This window comes from Phragmites australis, chromosome 23, assembly GCF_958298935.1.
Source record: "Phragmites australis chromosome 23, lpPhrAust1.1, whole genome shotgun sequence".
NCBI lineage: Eukaryota > Viridiplantae > Streptophyta > Magnoliopsida > Poales > Poaceae > Phragmites > Phragmites australis.
The window spans coordinates 1,209,390-1,228,664 of NC_084943.1; the positions used below are offsets into that span (position 1 = coordinate 1,209,390).

At 46.0% G+C, this 19,275-nt stretch overlaps 4 protein-coding genes across 9 annotated transcripts; 1 reads left to right on the plus strand and 3 right to left on the minus strand.

Annotated features, from left to right (window-relative positions):
- Positions 1-1,263: 1,263 nt before the first annotated feature.
- LOC133905868 (uncharacterized) lies at positions 1,264-9,927 on the minus strand. 6 transcript variants are annotated; one of them, XR_009907710.1, is made up of 7 exons: positions 9,519-9,927; positions 9,054-9,371; positions 8,101-8,228; positions 6,034-6,244; positions 3,905-4,208; positions 2,291-3,806; positions 1,264-1,278 (listed from the first exon to the last, which is right to left on the minus strand). XR_009907710.1 is itself a non-coding variant. In XM_062347650.1 (3 exons), coding segments are annotated over exons 1-3 (417 nt in total). In that variant the 5' UTR covers positions 5,975-6,019; the 3' UTR covers positions 3,575-3,805. The 6 variants fall into 6 exon arrangements, 2 of the variants coding, with proteins under 2 accessions (XP_062203634.1, XP_062203635.1); XR_009907709.1 differs by having other exon boundaries at positions 9,486-9,927; XR_009907708.1 differs by having other exon boundaries at positions 9,054-9,927.
- A 2,933-nt stretch (positions 9,928-12,860) lies between these two features.
- On the minus strand, positions 12,861-14,092 carry LOC133906813 (protein ALP1-like). The gene is made up of 3 exons (XM_062348828.1): positions 13,346-14,092; positions 13,188-13,263; positions 12,861-13,023 (listed from the first exon to the last, which is right to left on the minus strand). The coding sequence occupies exons 1-3, from the start codon at positions 13,995-13,997 to the stop codon at positions 12,861-12,863; spliced, it is 891 nt and encodes a 296-aa protein (XP_062204812.1). The 5' UTR covers positions 13,998-14,092.
- Positions 14,093-14,257: 165 nt separating this feature from the next.
- On the minus strand, positions 14,258-16,398 carry LOC133906814 (L10-interacting MYB domain-containing protein-like). The gene is made up of 3 exons (XM_062348830.1): positions 15,646-16,398; positions 14,898-15,209; positions 14,258-14,810 (listed from the first exon to the last, which is right to left on the minus strand). The coding sequence occupies exons 1-3, from the start codon at positions 16,396-16,398 to the stop codon at positions 14,289-14,291; spliced, it is 1,587 nt and encodes a 528-aa protein (XP_062204814.1). The 3' UTR covers positions 14,258-14,288.
- Positions 16,399-17,288: 890 nt separating this feature from the next.
- Positions 17,289-19,275, plus strand: LOC133905861 (scarecrow-like protein 3). The gene has a single exon (XM_062347642.1). The coding sequence runs from the start codon at positions 17,599-17,601 to the stop codon at positions 19,054-19,056; it is 1,458 nt and encodes a 485-aa protein (XP_062203626.1). The 5' UTR covers positions 17,289-17,598; the 3' UTR covers positions 19,057-19,275.

Consider the following 19,275-nt stretch of genomic DNA (forward strand, 5'->3'; position numbering starts at 1 on the left):
TTTATTCTTCAACTTGTAATATTCAGATATGTCATGATTATTTTCTTGCAATACCTGTAAAAAATTTCTTTGCCTCTGAACTTCAAACGACCCCTGTAACCGTTCGAACTTTTACCTCTTTGACCATGATGCGAATTCTTTTTCTTTGTCCTGCCACGCACAATCAAACCATCTCCATTAAAAATCGAGCCATCAGTAGATACTATATGTTTCATCTTTTCCTTAGCATGCAATGCCTCATAAACTTCTTTCAAAGTTAGAGTATCATGACTGTATAATATGGTATCTCTTAAGTTTGCAAAAGAACTGGGCAATGAGCACAAAAGAATAAGACTCAAGCCACCATCATCATATTTTACCTCCATGGACTATAGGTCAGCAACGATCTCCTTGAAGACTGAAAGATGATTCAACACATAGCCACCTTCCTGTAATTTGTACGTGAACAGCTTCATCTTCAAATGTATTTTGCTGATCAGATCCTTTAACATGGAGATCGATTCCAGCTTTAGCTATAAAGCAGCAGCATTTTTCTCCTGTAAAACCTCTTGTAAAATATTATTTGATAAATGAAGATGAATTTGTGACAAAGTCTTACGATCCTTTCTCTTTTCTTTATCAGATCAAACTTTTGATCCTTGTTCTCAAAATTATCGAGCGCATTATCCAGATTAATATGTATAAAAATAGCTCATATCTTAACTTGCTATAGAGAAAACCTTCTATCTCAATCTAGCGACAGAATACCGTATTTCATATAAGCGTGTAGCAAAAATTGTGTATGCGTGTAGCAAAAAATTGTGTGCGTGTAGCAAAAATTGGCTTGAAATTGTTTTTCTTCTCCTCGGGACAGCACACGCAGACTCGGGGGCAACCTTTTTGATCTTCGAGATAGTACACGCACGCGGCCACGCGGGACAGATCGATCTCACCGTCTCGAAACGGCTGTCGTTCCTCTGTACGAGCGAGTCAGCGAGATTCCTGGTTGACACGCGGCCGACGGCTTCAGATCACAGCAGCGCGTGTAGCAAGGCGGCATCGGGTGCTTCAGCGGGCCCCGCCAGGAGATCGTCTCCACGATCGAGACAACAGCAAGAAACCGGACGGTTGTGCTGATCGAATGACGCGGGAACCGGCCGTCGAGACGGTGGGCGCGCGAACGGATCAACGTAGATGCAATCATGGACGACGACGAAAGCGAAGGAGACCGATGGCGAAATCGATTCGGTGAAACCGAACAGATCTGATTTTTTTCTCGTACTCGTGTGTTCAATCTGGCTTTAGTACCACCGGTTAGAAATTAAGTATAATAGGATCAAATATGAGATATAGTTGTTACGTGAAAAATCTTTAAAAAAAATCACTAGCGTCAATCAGCGATCCTCACTATATCAGAGATGTGTACAATATAGAGAATTAAAATGAGCGTTTCAACTCTTTTTACAGCTTACAAGATATATTTATAAGGGTGAACACATGCGACTCGAGTCTAATACGAACTGTTCCGGAATATGGATCGAAGACATCCCTTGTATAACCCAACTTGAATTCGAATCATAATCCAACATAAAATCTATGTTCTCTGTTGAAACTGATAATATCTGGCTGTGAGTGACATTATAATTCTTGTTTTGTAGGTGCTAATTGATTTCCTGGAGAACCCCCGGGCTGCTCTTTTTTTTTTAACTGAACCGGAAGAAAAACTACCCGTTGTATTAATTAGAAGAAAATCCAACAGACAACGAACAAAGTTTGAAAATGAGAGGCCACAAAAGGAAAAAAATACACCAGGGCCGGGATCTCGGCATAATCCTGAGCCCAAAGCAGAAAGCCTACTCTTGCGCGATAAGGCGTCCTAGATGGCGCGCAAAAGCCCAAAGAGAAGCTTCGTCCTTCATGACTTGGACGAGTGGGCTGCAGCAATCTCTCGATGATCAAAAACACACCGATTTCGTTCCTTCCGGATCTCCCAGAAAACCAACATGATGAGCGATCTAACTCCTTTGTGCGGGGAGTGCTGGATATTAGCCATGGCCGTCCACCATTCGTGAACCGAGTCCGTATGGGGCCAATTGGCCGAGTCAATGCCTGAGCGAGCCAAGTTGCCATTTGGGCCAAAATGCGCAAGGTGAATCTGCAGTTCGCGAGGAGATGATGACAAGTTTGAGGGAACCGTCGCAGAGCCCGCAGGTGGAGGTACAGGGCCATCCCCTCTTGGAGAGTCGATCAGTGGTCCATAGCCTTAGCTAGCCATGCAAAGAATTTGCATTTGGGTGGCGCCCAGACCTACCAGAAGATGATGGCAAAGTTGGTGTCCGTGGATCGCCAAAATCGCATCTTGCAGGCCAAAGACGTGGAGTACACCTGCCGCGCATCCATCTTCCATAAGATGTCATCGGGAGACTGAGGGTGTAAAGACACACCATGCGTAGCCTGCCATAGGAGAACAACCTGGTGAATGTGTTGGTGCGATGTCATTTGACGAAAGTCAATGTCATGGAGCTAGGAGTTATCTCCGAAGACCTCACGCAGGTTCCGTCGCTTTGCCCTGCACGCCTTGTAGATGAGGGGGTGGGGCAAAATCAATAGGCCTACGACCGCCAGCCCAGAAAGAGTGCCAAAATGAGATGGAGTTACCATCCCCAATCATAATCTCAGTAGACGTCGCAAAAATAAGCCTGCCAAAATTGTCACAAGGAATCTCGGACCCAACTATAGCTTTTGTGGCGATTTCCACTCATGCCACAACCATCGCTGCCTTGGCGCTCTGCCAAAAGCTTGTAGGTGCAGAACGCCTAGGCCGCCCTTGCTTTTCAGCCTACTGACGCGATCCCAGTTGACTTTGCAACTACCCCTGGTTAGCCGCTGACAGCCGGACCAGAGAAACTGATGCCTAGCCAAATCGATTTCCTTTAGAGTTCATTTGGGTGCCCTAATACCCGCGAGGAAGTAGACAGGCTATGAGAAGGGCACCAATTTGACCAGGGTTAAACGGCCAGTTTGCCCTGCCATGTGGCCATTTTGGTTGTAGTTCTGCCCACCAAAGGTTGAAGATCGGATTTTTTAGGCGCTTTGTGGAGAGCAGGAGGCCAAGGTAAGTGATGGGGAAGTCGACATGGGCAACGAGGAGGTCAGCTAGGATCTCGTCCATTTTAATCTCGAAGCATCTTATCTTGGTGGCCAATGTTTTGGCGAAGTTGGTTTTGAGGCTGGTTGCTTCCCCAAAGGAATTAAGGATCGCAGCGAGAACCGAGACATCCTTCGTCGTTGGAGACACAAAAGCCACTGCGTCATCAGCCTATATAGAGATATGCAACTCTGGGCGCTGGCCTCTCAAAGTAGGGTAAGAAGGTATTCCCAGCGGATCGAGTTGAAAGCCTTAGCAATCCAACCCCAGGGCTGCTCAGGATCACCTGAAGAACCCAGAAGCTATGCAGAAGATTCACAAGCTCGTAAGTGCTGGAATAGACCAAATGCGATAATCAAGCATGATGCGATTGTACCCAATTGTTTGTGCCTTGTTGCGGTTTGTTAGCTCGCATATCCCTGGTCCCACCCCTAAAAAAGTGCAGCAGAAGAAGAAACATCCTGAACTTTGATAGGGCGAGTCTTTCTTTGCAACTGGATTTGTATTGTAAGTGCAGGTTGACATTGGATTATTCATATTTGGGGTTGATTCTCATAGTAGCTCTCGTTTGGTAGATAAAGAGAAGACGAGTGAAGAATGTTGCTCTCTCAGCCTGGAACACAAGATGCTACCATGATATAACTCAAAGCCGAGCCTTGGCCTGGTCCGCCGGTGCACTCTGCAAACAAAATTTATTTCCGAAAGAACAAAAATGATCAGAAAACATGTGCAAAGTCTCACAAATGGAAGAGAAATGAGCCCAGGCATTGTTCTCACCAGAGGAACTCCTGCTGCTGCCCTCTCGGACAGGTAGGAACAAGGTTGAAGAACTGGCCATACTTCACCTCCCACCACTTGTAGCAGCCATGTTGCGCCGATGAAATCATCCTAGTACTTGTAGCAGCAGCAGCTGACCCTGGGAGGACCGCCAGGCCGCCAGGGAGGGGCGGGGAAAGGCGGGGTGCCAGGGAGAGGCGGGGGGAGGCGGGGCGGAGAGGATGAACACGGGCCAGAGTGTCGATCTGGAGTCGATTTGGCTCAGTCTGAGATGAGCAGGAGTATTTTTGTCCTTTTAGTTGACCTGAGAGAGGAAAAGAAAAGAAAAATGATTTAAAATGAGATAATGGCAAGATAATCGATGAGTCATTGTTCTGGACAGCAAATAAGCAAAAGCAATATTGAAAACGACAAATAAGCGAAGCTCCTTGTTAGCGGTAGCAAAAAATCAATTCCCTCCCCTGCACGCGCACCCCTCACCCTACCTGAAGATCCTACCTCTCCCCGGACTCTAAACCATGATTTGTTGTGGTAAACGAGTTTTTCTCTCTGCTGACTCTTTCTTAACTTCAGCTTTCGGTTGCACTTGAGCTTGTAGGGTAAACTGATGTGGAACTGCTATGATTTATCAAACCAGTTGGTTCATGTCCATAACATCAATCGAGTGAAATATTGATTATGATTTTGTTATTAAGGACCCTCGATCTAATGCATATCTAATTAGCCTATTCCAAAGACCTTCAAGCTTTAGTATCTTATTGGTTGCTTGCTTTAATTATGCCAGCCACCGGGATAAACCCCAATAACTAATGCAGAGGCACATATTACTAGGAAATGACTGATGACCAATGCATCTTCCTTAAAGATTAGAGTTCGTGAGGTTTTGCTTGCCTGTGTTCCTAATTGGTCAGGTCATGTTTGCATGCCAATTTTCTGGGACAGACTAACAGGTTGTTTGGATTAACCGGCCTTTCAGACATGGGTCCAACCATAACAAGTTGCTTAACTACTCCTCGCTCCATTTAAAAATAATAGATATATTTCTTTTAAGCTTGATCTTCGAAGTTATATTTTAACTAAGGTTTTTTACAAAATATATCATTTATAGTTACAAAACCTATATAGTGTTAAATCATTTTGAATTATGAATCTAATTAATATAATTTTTATATACTATACATTCGTATAATTTGATTAAATATTAATCAAAGTACGCAAAGTTTGACTTTTCACAAAAGAAATAGGCCTAGTAGGCACATTTCTCTTGGGCTTGGTCTTCGAAGTTAAATTTTAACCAATATTTTCTCACAAAGTGTATCATTTATAGCTACAAAATCTATATAGTGTGAAATCATTTTAAATTGTGAACCTACTTATATAATATTTATACACTATGCATTCTTATAATTTGATTAAATATTAGTCAAAATACGTAAAATTTGATTTTTAAAAAAATACACCTACTATTTCTTAACAGAGCGATAACAACTTACCCTGCAAAAGTTTTGCCATTGTAAGTAGATGCCACATCTCTTCTGGAATTACCACTTCTTTTTTCAGCGCATAGTGTAGGATTTCTCAAACATGTGAATCGTCATTAATGTAATTTTGCTGGAAGTTTCGAAGCATAGTCTTCTACAGTCTAATGTGGTTGATCCCAAAGTTTGCTGGTTGCTACCTGGTAGATATGAAAAAGGCAAGGGGACGAATCCAAAGGGAACAAACTGAACATTCCCATAGTATTCGTTCCAATGCAGACATGCCAACTAGGTTCAACTTTGCCTTCACCGTGAATACTTCCGAATTGCATAGTGTCATTCTAGATAGAGCTAAAACTCCTTGTTCTTATCAGTTAAATGCATGGTGTGACATGCAGTCCTATAAATGTAGCAGTTGTAACAACTAGAGAAGTTGCTCCAGCTAGGACCACCGGAACACTAGTTACTATTTCAACATACCAAGCTTTCCGCAGGATATCAGGGAGTGATGTACAGGCCATTCGTGCAGGATCAGGGCACGACGGATCACTTGGCACAGCTCGGCCTGGTCCTGTACTAGTGTGCCGCTCATGTAACCGAGGGATCCTATGAGAAGACCGATAGCAGCCTTAGGCAGATAAAAAACCTCACCTGCATAGTCGATGGGCCGCTGCAGCGTCTGTCTCTGATCATCGCTGGCAGCCTACCCCGGCGCCTTTTGTGCCCCACCCAGGGTTTTGCTGGTGCCCTCATTCATCCATCCGACTACTTTGAGCAGTCCACCCTTCAGACTGCTCGCCACAACTTCACCAACCTGAGCCCCTACTTGTGCACTGGCTTTGTCACGATTAACCGGGCCATCCTGGAAGCAATGGAGGATGAAAAGCTCACAATATACTCTGAATATGCTTGCAAAATACAATAATTCATGATGTACACAATTCTTCCAATAAATTGGCTTCTATGCCCTATCTCTATTTTGTTCTTAGAACATGCTGGTTTTCCGTGTTTAATTTTTATGTCTAATTTTTCTTTCTTGAAAGTCAACTTACTAGTGTGTTGATTTTGTGTCAACACTACTGCTTACTTTCTTTCCAAACATAGCCTAGAGGGAATCCCAGGGAAGGAGATCCCTTGGGGGATTTTAAGGACAATTTATTTCCCCGGGGGGAAATTCCTGCCCGGGTTTTTGTTCCCTGCTGCTGTTTGGGAACCAAGGGGATAAAAATACCGGAGAACAAAAATAGTCTCAAAAAATCAGAAAAAACCTAGGAAACTCATAAAAAACTATATATCTTCATTCCACCATGGAACACACCACAAACATAACGAAGGATAGTACACAGCTAGCAACTAGTGCAATGTAAGGACAACATGACACATATTTCACATGTTCTGTCTCACATATCTCACTTCCAAAACCTGAGCATCAGAGTGTAATATCGATGACACATGATTTAGAAGAGGAACAACAGATAACACAAGTATTCCATCCGACAAACTTCAATCACTTGTGGTTGAGCTCATAATCACCTTGTCGCAACTGAAAGAGGTCTCATCTAACCCAATAACCTCCATGTCCCTGGCACACACATCATGTGTTGGGCTGTTTGCAAGTTTTGAAATTGAAAGGTCAAAATAAACTGCTTCTTGCTAGCAGAACACGTCGAACTTAACTACCCCCACACAAAAGGTTTTCAGCAGATGTTTTTGTCCTCTCAAAAAACCCTAATTAGCAAATTCCCATCTATCTGGATCAACCTTTCTAAACCCCTGATCAAATGGACCAATGAGATCATTAGAGAGGTTAATGCACATTACACAGAAGCTGCTTTGCTTTTGAGATTACAAATTTTGTAGCATCAGCCAAAGGTAAATACAAACAGAAAGGACTACCCAAGCAATCCAAGCGATGCTAATTTGATCTAAAAACATCTGCAGTTCATAGCTAACTGATCACATCATGAAAAGGACAGAAACTACGATAGGTTGCATTAGTAGTGCTTAGTGCCATAACTAATATGGGTGAAAATGATGATATAAATAAACAACATATAATATCCCATCGGGCTGGCTGATTCCTAGTGAGTAGTGATGACAAGCAAAACTTCAACTGCAAATTGGTAGTCATGAAGGTCAGCAGAAAATGCCCAAAATAGGCTGCTACATTTCATCTACTTAGTACGTACTTGATAGGTACAGCTCTATTGCTGCAACAGTAACTGCAACACCAAAATGTACACATCTAAGTAAGATTAAGAAGGTACAGAAAAGGAAACTACACAGCCAACAAAAATTGCTCGATACTGCAGTGCTATATCTGCTCCTTCGCTCAGAATAAAAATTGCTTCTGAATACATGCACTCGATCTTAGTATTCCACCAACAAAACCATCTGCATGTTAGCACAATTGCATACGTTTAGTCAGGCACCCATGCTAAGTGTAGAAGTTCCAGACTGACACCGATTCCACAAAGTTGGTGTCAAACTCTAAAGGATCAAGGTTTAATCCTAAACCGAAATACCTGTTTCAATCGGCAAACCAGTGATTGTGTGATAACCACGAAAGTAGCACGGGTACTAGCTGGGCTGAGAAAGCCACAACCAGGGAACAAGAACCCTCAGCAAGACTAAATTGCAATAGCCTTTGCGAAATCAACCCCGATAGTTCACTCGTACGAAAGCCACAAGGACAGGTAAAGGTAAGGAAATCAATACCGATTGAGCAGCCAAGCGAAATCCGAGCCCCACGGTACAGCAACTCCAAGCCAGCTTGCACTTCGCTGCCATCGGGTAGCTTCTTCTCATCATTGTTGATAGAAGATGTCCAACATTGTGCGTAATATCTTAGAACAAATACAGTCCATCCATGAACAAGTAGAAGAATCAATATAGGAGTAGATCAAAGGAGAGGCAAAACAAGACTGCAATGAAGAGGGACAAAGCAGTGAAAGTTTCTGTTTAAATTTTAAAGAAAGAATGCGCCCCAAGATTTGACACTTTCCCCATATTCCACCTAGAACAGGCAAAGTAATCAAATCTAACCAAATTTCCCAGACCAATTGGGAAAAAACATGCAATACATTAATCAAAACATCACTCCATGCCCCAATTGGCAACTCGAAGCGCACAAAAATCGCATCGTTGCCAAACTATTGCACCTGGCTATCCACTACAACAAGATTGAAATTCCCAATCCTACTATCCTCCGGTGAGTGACATACAGCGCATCGCATCAACAAATAGCTTGCATGCACTATTCGGCTAACCAGGAAAAATTGATAAGAAAAGGAGTTCAGCTAGTCGAATCAACAAAGCTAATGTACTGTACTAGTAGGGATTAAACCAAGCACCTAACAGATTACCAAGAGCATGTTCCAGAGGACAAGCTCAAAGACGAATCTTGAACAGTGATCACTCTAGATACATTCTAGTATGACAGGAAGCAGCAAATAGACAGGTATCAGTTCAAGGCCAAATTTCGCAACAGCGATTGTCTAAATCTACCTCTAAGAATACTACACATGCAACAACTAAACTGAGAGATGCTCCCAAAACACTCACTAATGAACAAGCACTCGAAGCTGAACATGGTAGATATATTCAGTCTAGCGTCTGAACAAAGGGAAGGTCACGGAAAGCAGCACACAGCAACAAGTTAGGCTCGGTACCAATCTCCGTGATGCGCGCCTCGCACAAGGTGCTCGCCGCTTGGTGCTACACCGAGCCGGAGATCAAGGCGGGCCGTGTTCGGATCGAGGCAGCATCCTGAAGATCGGATCGAGGCGGCGCCCGGCGGGTGCGGAATAGGCGGATCGAGGCGGGGGTGGAGGCGGAGCGTGTTCGGATCGAGGCGGCGTCCGGCGGGTGGGGAATAGGCGGATCGAGGCGGGGATGGAGGCGGAGCGTGTTCGGATCGAGGCGGCGTCCTGCATCGACTAGGGCGGCGACGTCGACACTGTGTTATGGCGCCTGTACCGCGCATCTCCCTAGCACCAAGAATGCCGGGAAAGATGGCCGGAGGAATTCGGAAACACGAAATTTATCAGTTTGTGGAAGAACACAAGTACTCACAAATCACAGAAAAAATTACTAATTCAGACAAGGTGCCTGATCTGTGCCCCAAGTGCACAAACATGGATCCGGATCGTCGGTGACGAATATCTCCGGGGATGATGGGTCGGAGGTCTTGAGGTGATTGGACTCCTTGCCGGTGAGGCCATCGATGTCGGGGCGGGTGCGGCGGATCCAGCCGAGGATGTGGTCGAAGCTGCGGTTCTCCATCACCACCACCACCCCCCCTACCATCTTGATCGGGCGAGTGGATCTCGTGCTTCCGGCGGTGCCGCTTCAGCCCGTGGCGGCCCCGTGTCCAGATAGTGGCCAGAGACGACCAGGTCAGGAGGAGGTGCGCCTCGCGGCGGCGGCCCGCGTGGGCGGCGGCCATGGCACCGGAGCTAGGTCTTCGTCGACGGCGGTGGCCTAGTGGGGACCAAGGTTTCACTCACCGATCGGAGTTTGGTTACCCGTTCGGTAATCGAAAATTCGCGATTATCAGATAACCGTTTTAAATTCGACTAAAATTCGTGTAAAATTTATTTACTAAAATTTAAAATTTGGTTAAAAATTTGTCAAAATCGTCTCTCGATAACCGATCGAATCAGACCGGTTACCGAGCGATTTTCTCGATCTATCGAGCAATTTTTTCAAATTTTTCGTATTATCAGTAATCGCTCGATTTTATCGGTAATCGTTCGGTTTTCTTGATTTTTAGTGAAGTTAAATAAACACATCTAAAAATTAGTTCAATCTTGTGAAATCAATAATTTCATCTGGGCTTCAAATTAAGTGAAACAAATTTTGTTGGTTTCTTTGTAACATGATCTACATGATAAAAATATTTATACTTATAAAAAAATTAAAAAAAATTGTGAGAAAATGTATTTGTTAAACCAAGTTAAATGCATAGTTTACTCTCTGCTAATCCAAAAATCATAAAACTAATTTTGTTAATCTTCTTATATGATCCTATATCTTTTAAAAATACATGAACTCATGAATTAATTATTGTAACATGCAGGATTATGTAAATATATTACGACTAGATTAATTCATAACTGACCCATCACACCTCTAAAATTAGTGAAACTACTTTTATTAGTTTATTTATACTATGCTTTACGTCAAAAAAATAATAGTAGACATGAAAAAGTTAATTACAATGCTGTTTCTTAACATATTCACTTTATCCTTGTGAAATTTGTAAAAATCATAAAGAAATTAATAAAACTCTAAATAAAATGAAATTAATTTTAAAAATCCTCTTAAGATATGTCCTACACAATAAAAATATGTGTTTACATGTTAAGCTTTTCCTTAACATGAGTTAATAACTCAGTCGCACGCTTCAACTTTTTTCATTTTTTTCAAGTGTCCTGCCTATAGAATATGATGCAAACGACATTATTTTTTAAAACAAATTTCACATAAGATCTTAGAATTGTGTCTAGTTTTTTTAGATTTGTTTTCTGATTTATTTTTTTTCAAATTTTTTGAATTCAAATTCGGTTACCATTTGGTTTCTGAAACCGGACCGGAGCGGTAAACTCGGTAACTGCGAATTTTGACCGGTTACTGTCGATAAATTGAACCCTGGTGGGGACAGCAGAGGGAGATGGGGAGTGGTCTCACATCGTCGCCGGGGAGGGAGATGTGGAGATGGAGGTACCGCAGCGGCTGCGGAGGTGACAACCATAGAGGTGGAGATGGCAGCGGCAGCGGTGGTCTCGCTCGCGAGCATCAGAGACGACGGGACGACTCAAGCAGCGAGACGGGAGGGCGCTGCCCCGACCTGTCTAGATGGGCTGTGTTTCCCCGTGGAAAATGAGTGGGTTGGGCCGGAGACCCCGTGAGGTGGGCTTCTAAATGGACTAGTTTGTTGGCCCGTGAAAAATTTTCGTGTGGGGCTGGGAATCTGGTGGGGTTGTGGGCTTCCAAACATTATGTAGCCTAATGCATGTTAAAGATGTCATCCTTGCGATGGTCAAGTTTTTTGTTTGAAGCAAGGGACAGGTGCTATGGAAAGATTGAGTTCAGAAATAGAGTAAAAGAAGTTTGGTGCGGTAGCACAAAGCTACCTATATGCAGATATTACAGAATAGCCTTAGAAGTGTAATTGTCGACAACATGATGTTGTTCGTGGGGTAATCCATTAGTTATCCTGAGTTTTGCTCGTCGTAGCCATGCGTCAATTGTTGGTATCCCCTTTGTTCTTAACGCCACCTTCACGTAGTCTTCTTCGCGTCCTTCGAACAAACATCGATTTCGTTCTTTCCGTACGTTCCACCAAGCATAAAGGATTGCTCCAATCTTCGCTTTGCGCTCCTTTCTTGGCCCTGATGGTGCGACCCTATGCAACCACTCCGTGAGAGTGCTCTGCAGCTCTGCTACCTCATCATTTCCTGCAAGGTGGAACCAGAGCAAAACCTAGGAAGTAACCAACTTGGTGTAGGAGCACTGGAGGAGTAGGTGAGCAACTGTTTCCAGGTGCTAGTGACACGGAGCGCAAACAACTCTGTTGTTCATACCTCTAGATTTCAAGTTGTTAGCTGTGAGAAATTTACCGTGCATGGCAGTCCACGTGAAGAAGCGCACCTTGAGTTCCACGTTTGCCTTCTAGAAGAGCGTGTCTCGGAAGGTTAGTCTTGTGCCATTGTACTGTATCTCATACGCGGACTTAGCCGTGTAGATGCGAGTGGATGTTCATCTCCAGGTGGTCATGTCCTGCTATCCCGGCTGCAAGGCGACCCCCTGTTGAATACTATGAGTGTGTTTTATATTAGTGATCCACCGTGAGTTCTTGAGCTCCTAAACTATTGTTCGGTTTTTTGTTTGGTGATGCTGTAGAGATTTGGCGCAAGGTTTGCTAAGCTGCATTGACCAAACCATTTGTCCATCCAAAACTTGGCCTTGTTTCCATCTCCAATTTGAATGATTGTTGATGTCGCAAATGGCTCATTTTCGGTGTCATCCAGATGCACCGAGAAGTTGTTCCATGGCCTATCAGGATTGTTCCAAGAGAACCATGGCCACCACATTCGAAATGCTCGACAGAATCGTTCAAAGTCAAGAATCCCAGCCCCACTAAGGGCCTGTTTGTTTCAGCTGTGGATTCTGAAAAGCAGCTTTTGGATTCTGGATTGTGGAAAGCTGGATTGTGAAAAGCTGATGATCCAAAAGCTGAGGGCTGTTTGGCAATCTGGATTCTGGATGTGTTGGATTGCTATTTGTGCAGGTCAAAAGTCTGAAATGCCCTTATCTGTCTTGGGTACATTGTTTACCATTTCGTGACACGTTTCTCATTCAATCGAACTTGTAGCTTATTTGTAAAATACGAAATTGCATAATTAAATTACACAAAATACATCATTCAAATAAAATTTAATTTTTGTCCATATCAATATCCTCCTATAAATAATCTACTCTCTCATAGCATACAAAGCATTAGCAAGGTTATCACGGAAGATATTCATATCTCCCTCTTCTTCTCCTAATTCACTATTTTCACCACTCCCTTGAGAGGGTATTGGCATGTAATTTTCATCTTGATCACACATGTCAAAATCTTCATCACTCATAACACTATCTCGAATGAAGTTATGAAGAGTCATACATGCATGTATTATTCTTGTTTGCTTTAGCATAGGATAACTTGGTAAGTCCAATAAAATTCTCCACTTCATCTTCAAAACACCAAATGAGCGCTCAATCACATTGCGAAGAGATGAATGCAAATAGTTGAATACCTCCTTCTTGCCACTAGGACGTGGGCTAAAAAACCCGTTCGATTAGGATAGCCCGAGTCAACAAGATAAAATTTTCCTAAAAAACAATGTACAACATGAGAAATAGTTTTCGATATTGAAATGAAGTGAGATGAAATCAATAAAATATGTGTCCTTACCATGTGAAGGAAATGGGAACTTGTCGGCATATTTCTGTATAGCATCATTGAACACCCTCATGTCATGGACCGATCCGGGCCATCCCGCAACAACAAAAGTAAACCTCATGTCAAAGTCACATATAGCCAACACATTTTGAGTGGAATATCCATGACGTCCCACATGTTGAACCAATTTTGCCGCAGGCACAACAACGGGTATGTGAGTACCATCTATTGCGCCTATGCAATTGTTGAAATATGGTGCAAAACGAGAACCTTGAAGTCTTGGATGCACCATTGTAAACTCTGGGTCCCTTGGTTTCACAACATCTATTGACATAAGATATATACTATCCAACACTTCATTGAATTTCCTACTAATTGTTTCCTTTGACCTCTCAAATCGGTTTTTCACTTGAGTAAATGACTGAGGAGCCCCAATAGTCCATAAAAACATGCCTAAAGCTTCAATGGAGCTCATGTTACTACTTGACTTCAAACCATAAGATGACACCAATAAATTATGAAGGGTATCAAAAAGTGGTCTACTCATCCTAAACATGTCATAGCAATCTTTTGGAATATTAAGGGTATGCATAACCCAGTCATGACCCGATAGAATAGATTCTCTTCTCCGTGACTTGTTCAAATAAGTGTCGGCATAGTACATACCAAATGTGCAAAATATTGCTCCATATTGTTCAAGCACATCAAGTTGATTGCGTGCAACCTCAAATGCTTCATCCTCATCATCACTTCCATACATGTTCATCTACAACATATTCAAACATAGGCATTGTCAAACATAATGAGCATTGATAATGCAACAAATATTGTCAAACATAGGCATTGTCAAACATATTTCACATTGATAATGCAATAATTATTGAACCCAAACATAGACATTGTCATACATAAGTTCAAGCAAATATTACATGAATAAGCTAATATTAGATAACTACTAATAGCCTTCCTTCTTGCACCACATTTTCAACCAACTGAGCCTCCCTTCCTTTGTGGTTATGGTGCGGAATACATCACGATTTTCAGCCTTTACAAAGAGTTGGCTAGCCATGAAATGCTCTACACTTCCTTCGGTTGCTCCGCACTCTACCGTCAAGCTCATCACTTCCTTAATGGACTCAAACCTCATTTCACCCTGCATCACCTTATTGGCAACATCACTATTAGCCTGCATAGTATCCCAAATGCCCTTCATTATCTTAACCATGGGATTCTTCACTTTCTTCTTTGGGCTAGTTGCATTGTTACTGCTACTACATCGCTTTAGTGGATTACTGCCCTTTGAGTTGCTCTCATCTCTGCCATTTTCTTCACCACCTCCTTCTCCAATTCCTTCTCCTATTCCTTCTCCGGGAACACAAGAAGAAGAGCCATCCACTGCTGTAAGATCAAACATGATCTGAAGCTCATCCAGACACTCAGGTGGACCATTCTTAAGCTTCCTCCATTCTGCATGATTCTGTAAAACATTACAAGATAACAGTGGTTCAGATTTGTAAACAATACATACAGTGTAAATGATGGACATCAATAGAAAATTTAGTACCTTCGTGTTCACTTTCCAGTAACTGTCACTAGCCATCACCGTTCCTTTAGCACTGTCCCATCCAAGGCCAGTGTCTTTGTTAAGCCTTAGCCAGAAGCTATACAAACCCTTAAGTGAGTCCCATTTGTTTTTTAATTGCGTTCTAGAGTGACGCAAGCCAGTCGTTACCAAAAACTTCTCAGCTATGTTCTTATACCCTCTAGTAGTCATAACTCCAATAGGTCTATTCCCAGCTCTTATCTCCTCAACACATATTTCACAAAATGCTCTATTGTTGATGGTATTCCAATCGGCTTTGTCAAACTCATCGATCTATTCGGTAACAATAAGTAAGATTAGCAGCCTCTAAACATGCAATAGAACAGTAGATTTGGCACATATCAAATGATAGAACAGTACATGGCATCAATCTATCCCATTACTGACCAGCCTCAACTCAAGCTATCAGGAGTAATTTGGTACATATCAAATGATAAACAACAAGTAATACTATAAAACAATTGGCATGACAAGCATTACTCCACAAGAATTTCAGAACAAGTTTACTAGCTGAGAACTACTTCACTCTCAAAAAAGGTCTTCTCCCAGGAACCTAACAGCCTAGCAGTACAATAGTGGAGTGCACTTCTTTTACCAATCACAGAGGCATGTGATTACATGAAGCAAAACTATTGTTGATGATCATACAAAAGCACACGCACAAAATAGTTTCATCTCACTAAATAGAATTGAGGCAAAATGATCTCACCGCGCCTGGGAGGGGAGCTGCGCCGCCAGCTCCTGAGAGGGGAGCAGCACCGGCCGAGCTTGGGAGGGAAGCAGCACTGGCCGCCAAGCCAGGGAGGGAAGCAGCACTGGCCGCCAAGCTGGGGATGGGAGCAGCGGTGGCCGCCAAGCCAGGGAGGCCAGCAGCGTCGGCCGCCAAGCCGTGGAGGGGAGCAGCGTTGGTCGCCAAGCCGTGGAGGGAAGCAGCGCCGGCCGCCAAGCCGTGGAGGGGAGCAGCGCCGACCGCCAAGCCGGGGAGGGGAGCAGCGCCGGCCGCCAAGCCGGGGAGGGCAGCAGCGCCGGCCGCCAAGCCGTGGAGGGGAGCAGCGCCGGCCGCCAAGCCCGGGAGGGGAGCAGCGCCGGCCGCGCGGGAGGGCCGAGGTGCCCTGTATGCGGCCGCGCCGGGCCGGGCCGCCGCGCCGATGCTGGAGAAGTAGGCCGCCACGCTATCTCCTCCAAACAAGGTCGCCGCCGAGCCGGGTCGCATCGGGCCGCGAAATGCTCCGGGCGGAGGAGACGGGACGGCCGACGGAGAGCCACCATCTCCGAGGAAGTAACTCGGTGTGCCGTCGATGGGGAACAGGTTGTGCGCCTCCGTGCCTGGGATCAGATGCGCGACGCAAGATGACGCGGGCGAGGGAGCACCGTCGGGTGAGGGAGAGGCCCCGGCCAGACCGTCTCGGTACGAGAGGGCTGCGTCGAACTCGTTGGTGGCGGAGGCGCCGAAATCGTCCATGGCGGCGCTAGGGTTCGACAGAAACACTGGAGACGATGGGGAACACGGGTTTGCCTGTGGAGACCGTGGTCAGGGGCGCGTGGGAGCGGGAGGGGGTAAGGGAGGGTAGAGGTGGGTAAATTCCACTCAATATTGATGGGTAGTTCGGTCTTTTTGCAAATCAAAAGCTGAGAAAAGCTGGTGGAGTACAGATTGTGGGGTTGTAATAATCTAGACTACAGATTATGGAATCCAACTTATAGAATCTGCTTGTTTGTTTCCACTTCAGCTTATAAAAGCTGGATTCTACAATCCCAAGTGCAAACAAACAGGCCCTAAGGCTTTTTAGATTGCACATTACCTCCCAGTTAACTAGACTGCAACCTCTTCCCTCACCATCTTGTGTTCCGGACCATATGAATCGCTTCCGGATCTTGTCGATTGTTTTTATTAGCCATTTAGGTAGTTTGAAAACTAGAGTGTGGTAGATCACGGTAGATATCAGCAGCGAATTCGTGAGCTCAATCCTTCGTGATCCTCGTTTTTTTCCCCTACATCAAACTTTCTACAAAATAGAGAGGCAGAAATTAGCATTTTCGGTCGAAAAAAATAGCATGTGGTCAAATTCCAATGGGTACTCCAAGAACCCCACCTTGCAATCACCTAACAGTTTGTAAATTCAGACAAAACTGAAGTGCTAGCTTCTTGTCCTCTGGGAAGATATTGTTTGCACATGAACGCATATTCTGGAGCCATGTTAGCAGCATTTGAACCTCACTGGTTGGTCATCGAAAACAAACATATAGCTTGAGTTTTCTGTCAACCTTTTGTATCTCTATGTATTGTGCATACATACACATGCAATGACCTGGACCGGAGAAATTGATCACAAAATTGTTTGGTAGCTCCTGATCCAAATGTTGTAGATAAGTTCCAAGGGAATAATTCCAATCTGCTTAGTTATTCCACCAAGGTGCAGACGACATCACTTAGCTCTTGCCGCAGATGCATCCAATTCTACCTTGTTCCTTTTGGCATCCCATGACAAGGCTGCCACCTAGGAACGTATGAACTCGAGACCTTGCAACATTTGTCGCCACACCAAGAACACAAGAGGATCCCAACAATGGAGTTCACAGGCACCTTAAGTAGCAAGCACTGTATCCACTAAACCAATCCATTAGTCCAAAGTGGTAATTTCTTGAGGATTTTGCTCTGGACATGGACATGTTCCTGGAGGACACGCTGTCGTCGGCGACATCGTCTCTGTACTCGCCGTCGCCGCACGGCCACGGCTCGTGGGTTCAGGAGCTGAGCCAGGACCAGCAGAGCGTGCAGCTCGTCGGCCTGCTGTACCAGTGCGCCGCCGAGGTGGCGGCCGGCGCCTTCGGCCGCGCCAACTTCTACCTGGAGCAGATCACGCAGCTGGCCTCCCTGGACGCACCCCACACGCTGCAGCGCCTCGCCGCCGTCTTCGCGGACGCGCTCGCGCGCAAGCTGCTCAACCTCGTGCCGGGACTCTCGCGCGCGCTGCTGTCCACGGCCAACTCCCTCGAAGCGCACCTCGTCCCGGCCGCGCGCCGCCACCTGTTCGACATGCTCCCGTTCATGAAGCTCGCGTACCTGACCACCAACCACGCCATTCTGGAGGCGATGGAGGGGGAGAAATTCGTGCACGTCGTTGACTTCTCCGGCCCAGCCGCCAACCCGGTGCAGTGGATCGCGCTCTTCCACGCCTTCTGCAGCCGCCGCGGGGGGCCGCCGCACCTCCGCATCACCGCCGTCCACGACAGCAAGGAGTTCCTTGAGAACATGACCGGCGTGCTCACCAAGGAGGCCGAGGCGTTCGACATCCCGTTCCAATTCAGTGCCGTAGAGGCGAGGCTCGACGAGCTGAACACGGACGCGCTCCGGCACAGCCTCCGCGTCAGGTCCGGCGAGGCGCTTGCAATCAGCGTCATGGCGCAGCTTCACCGCCTCCTCGCGGCCGACGACGCCAACAGGAGGCACGGGGGCAGCAGCTGCCTGACCCCGCTGCAGATCATCGCGCGGTCCAGCCCGAACAGCTTCGGCGAGCTGCTGGAGAGGGAGCTGAACACGCGGCTCCAGCTGAGCCCTGACTCGTCGGTCCTCTCGTCGCTCTCGCCGCAGTCCCCGGTACTGGCGGCGCAACAGAGGCCAGCGAAGCTGGGGAGCTTCCTGTCAGCGGTGAAAGCGCTGTCCCCGAAGATCATGGTGGTGTCGGAGCCGGAGGCGAACCACAACGCGGCCACGTTCCAGGAGCGGTTCGACGAGGCGCTCAACTACTACGCGTCTCTGTTCGACTGCCTGGAGCGCGCGTCGGCGGCGCACAGGTGCGCGGCGGAGCGGACGAGTGTGGAGCGGCTGGTACTGGGGGAGGAGATCCGCGGCGTCGTGGCGCGGGAGGGCGCGGAGAGGAAGGAGCGGCACGAGCGGCTGGCGCAGTGGACGCGGCGGATGGAGGCGGCAGGGATGGAGCGCGTGGGGCTGAGCTACAGCGGCATGATGGAGGCGCGGAAGCTGCTGCAGAGCTGCGGGAGGGGCGGGTACGAGGTGATCCACGACGCGCGCGGCGAGGGCTTCTTCTTCTGCTGGCACAGGAAGCCGCTCTACTCCGTCTCCGCCTGGAGGCCGGCGGCGTGCCGGCTCAGCTCGTAGATCATCGTGGCGCCGCAGCTGACACAGCAGCTGAGCTGGTGCTGCTCCCCGCGTTGCTGCACGATGCATGCACGCATGTACAGCATCTCTCGTGCCGTGTGTACGCAGGTTCTGAATTCTAATCAAACTCTGTTTGGATTGGAACGACAGGAAGTTGATCAACATTAAATTCTGTAGAAAACTACCCAGTTCCGTAAGAATTGGACAAGTTTTCCGAGT

Coding starts and splice junctions, on each gene's coding strand:
- LOC133905868 (XM_062347650.1), bottom strand. CDS start 5,974: ATGAGCGGCACACTAGTACAGGACCAGGCCGAGCTGTGCCAAGTGATC. Junction 4,209..5,862: donor GATATCCTGCGGAAAGCTTG/GTATGTTGAAAT, acceptor TTCCTCTCTCAG/GTCAACTAAAAGGACAAAAA.
- LOC133906813 (XM_062348828.1), bottom strand. CDS start 13,997: ATGTACTATGCCGACACTTATTTGAACAAGTCACGGAGAAGAGAATCT. Junction 13,264..13,345: donor GTTCCCATTTCCTTCACATG/GTAAGGACACAT, acceptor ATTGTTTTTTAG/GAAAATTTTATCTTGTTGAC. Junction 13,024..13,187: donor GTCCTAGTGGCAAGAAGGAG/GTATTCAACTAT, acceptor CATTCGAGATAG/TGTTATGAGTGATGAAGATT.
- LOC133906814 (XM_062348830.1), bottom strand. CDS start 16,398: ATGGACGATTTCGGCGCCTCCGCCACCAACGAGTTCGACGCAGCCCTC. Junction 15,210..15,645: donor CAGCTCCCCTCCCAGGCGCG/GTGAGATCATTT, acceptor GTTACCGAATAG/ATCGATGAGTTTGACAAAGC. Junction 14,811..14,897: donor ACTGGAAAGTGAACACGAAG/GTACTAAATTTT, acceptor AATGTTTTACAG/AATCATGCAGAATGGAGGAA.
- LOC133905861 (XM_062347642.1), top strand. CDS start 17,599: ATGGACATGTTCCTGGAGGACACGCTGTCGTCGGCGACATCGTCTCTG.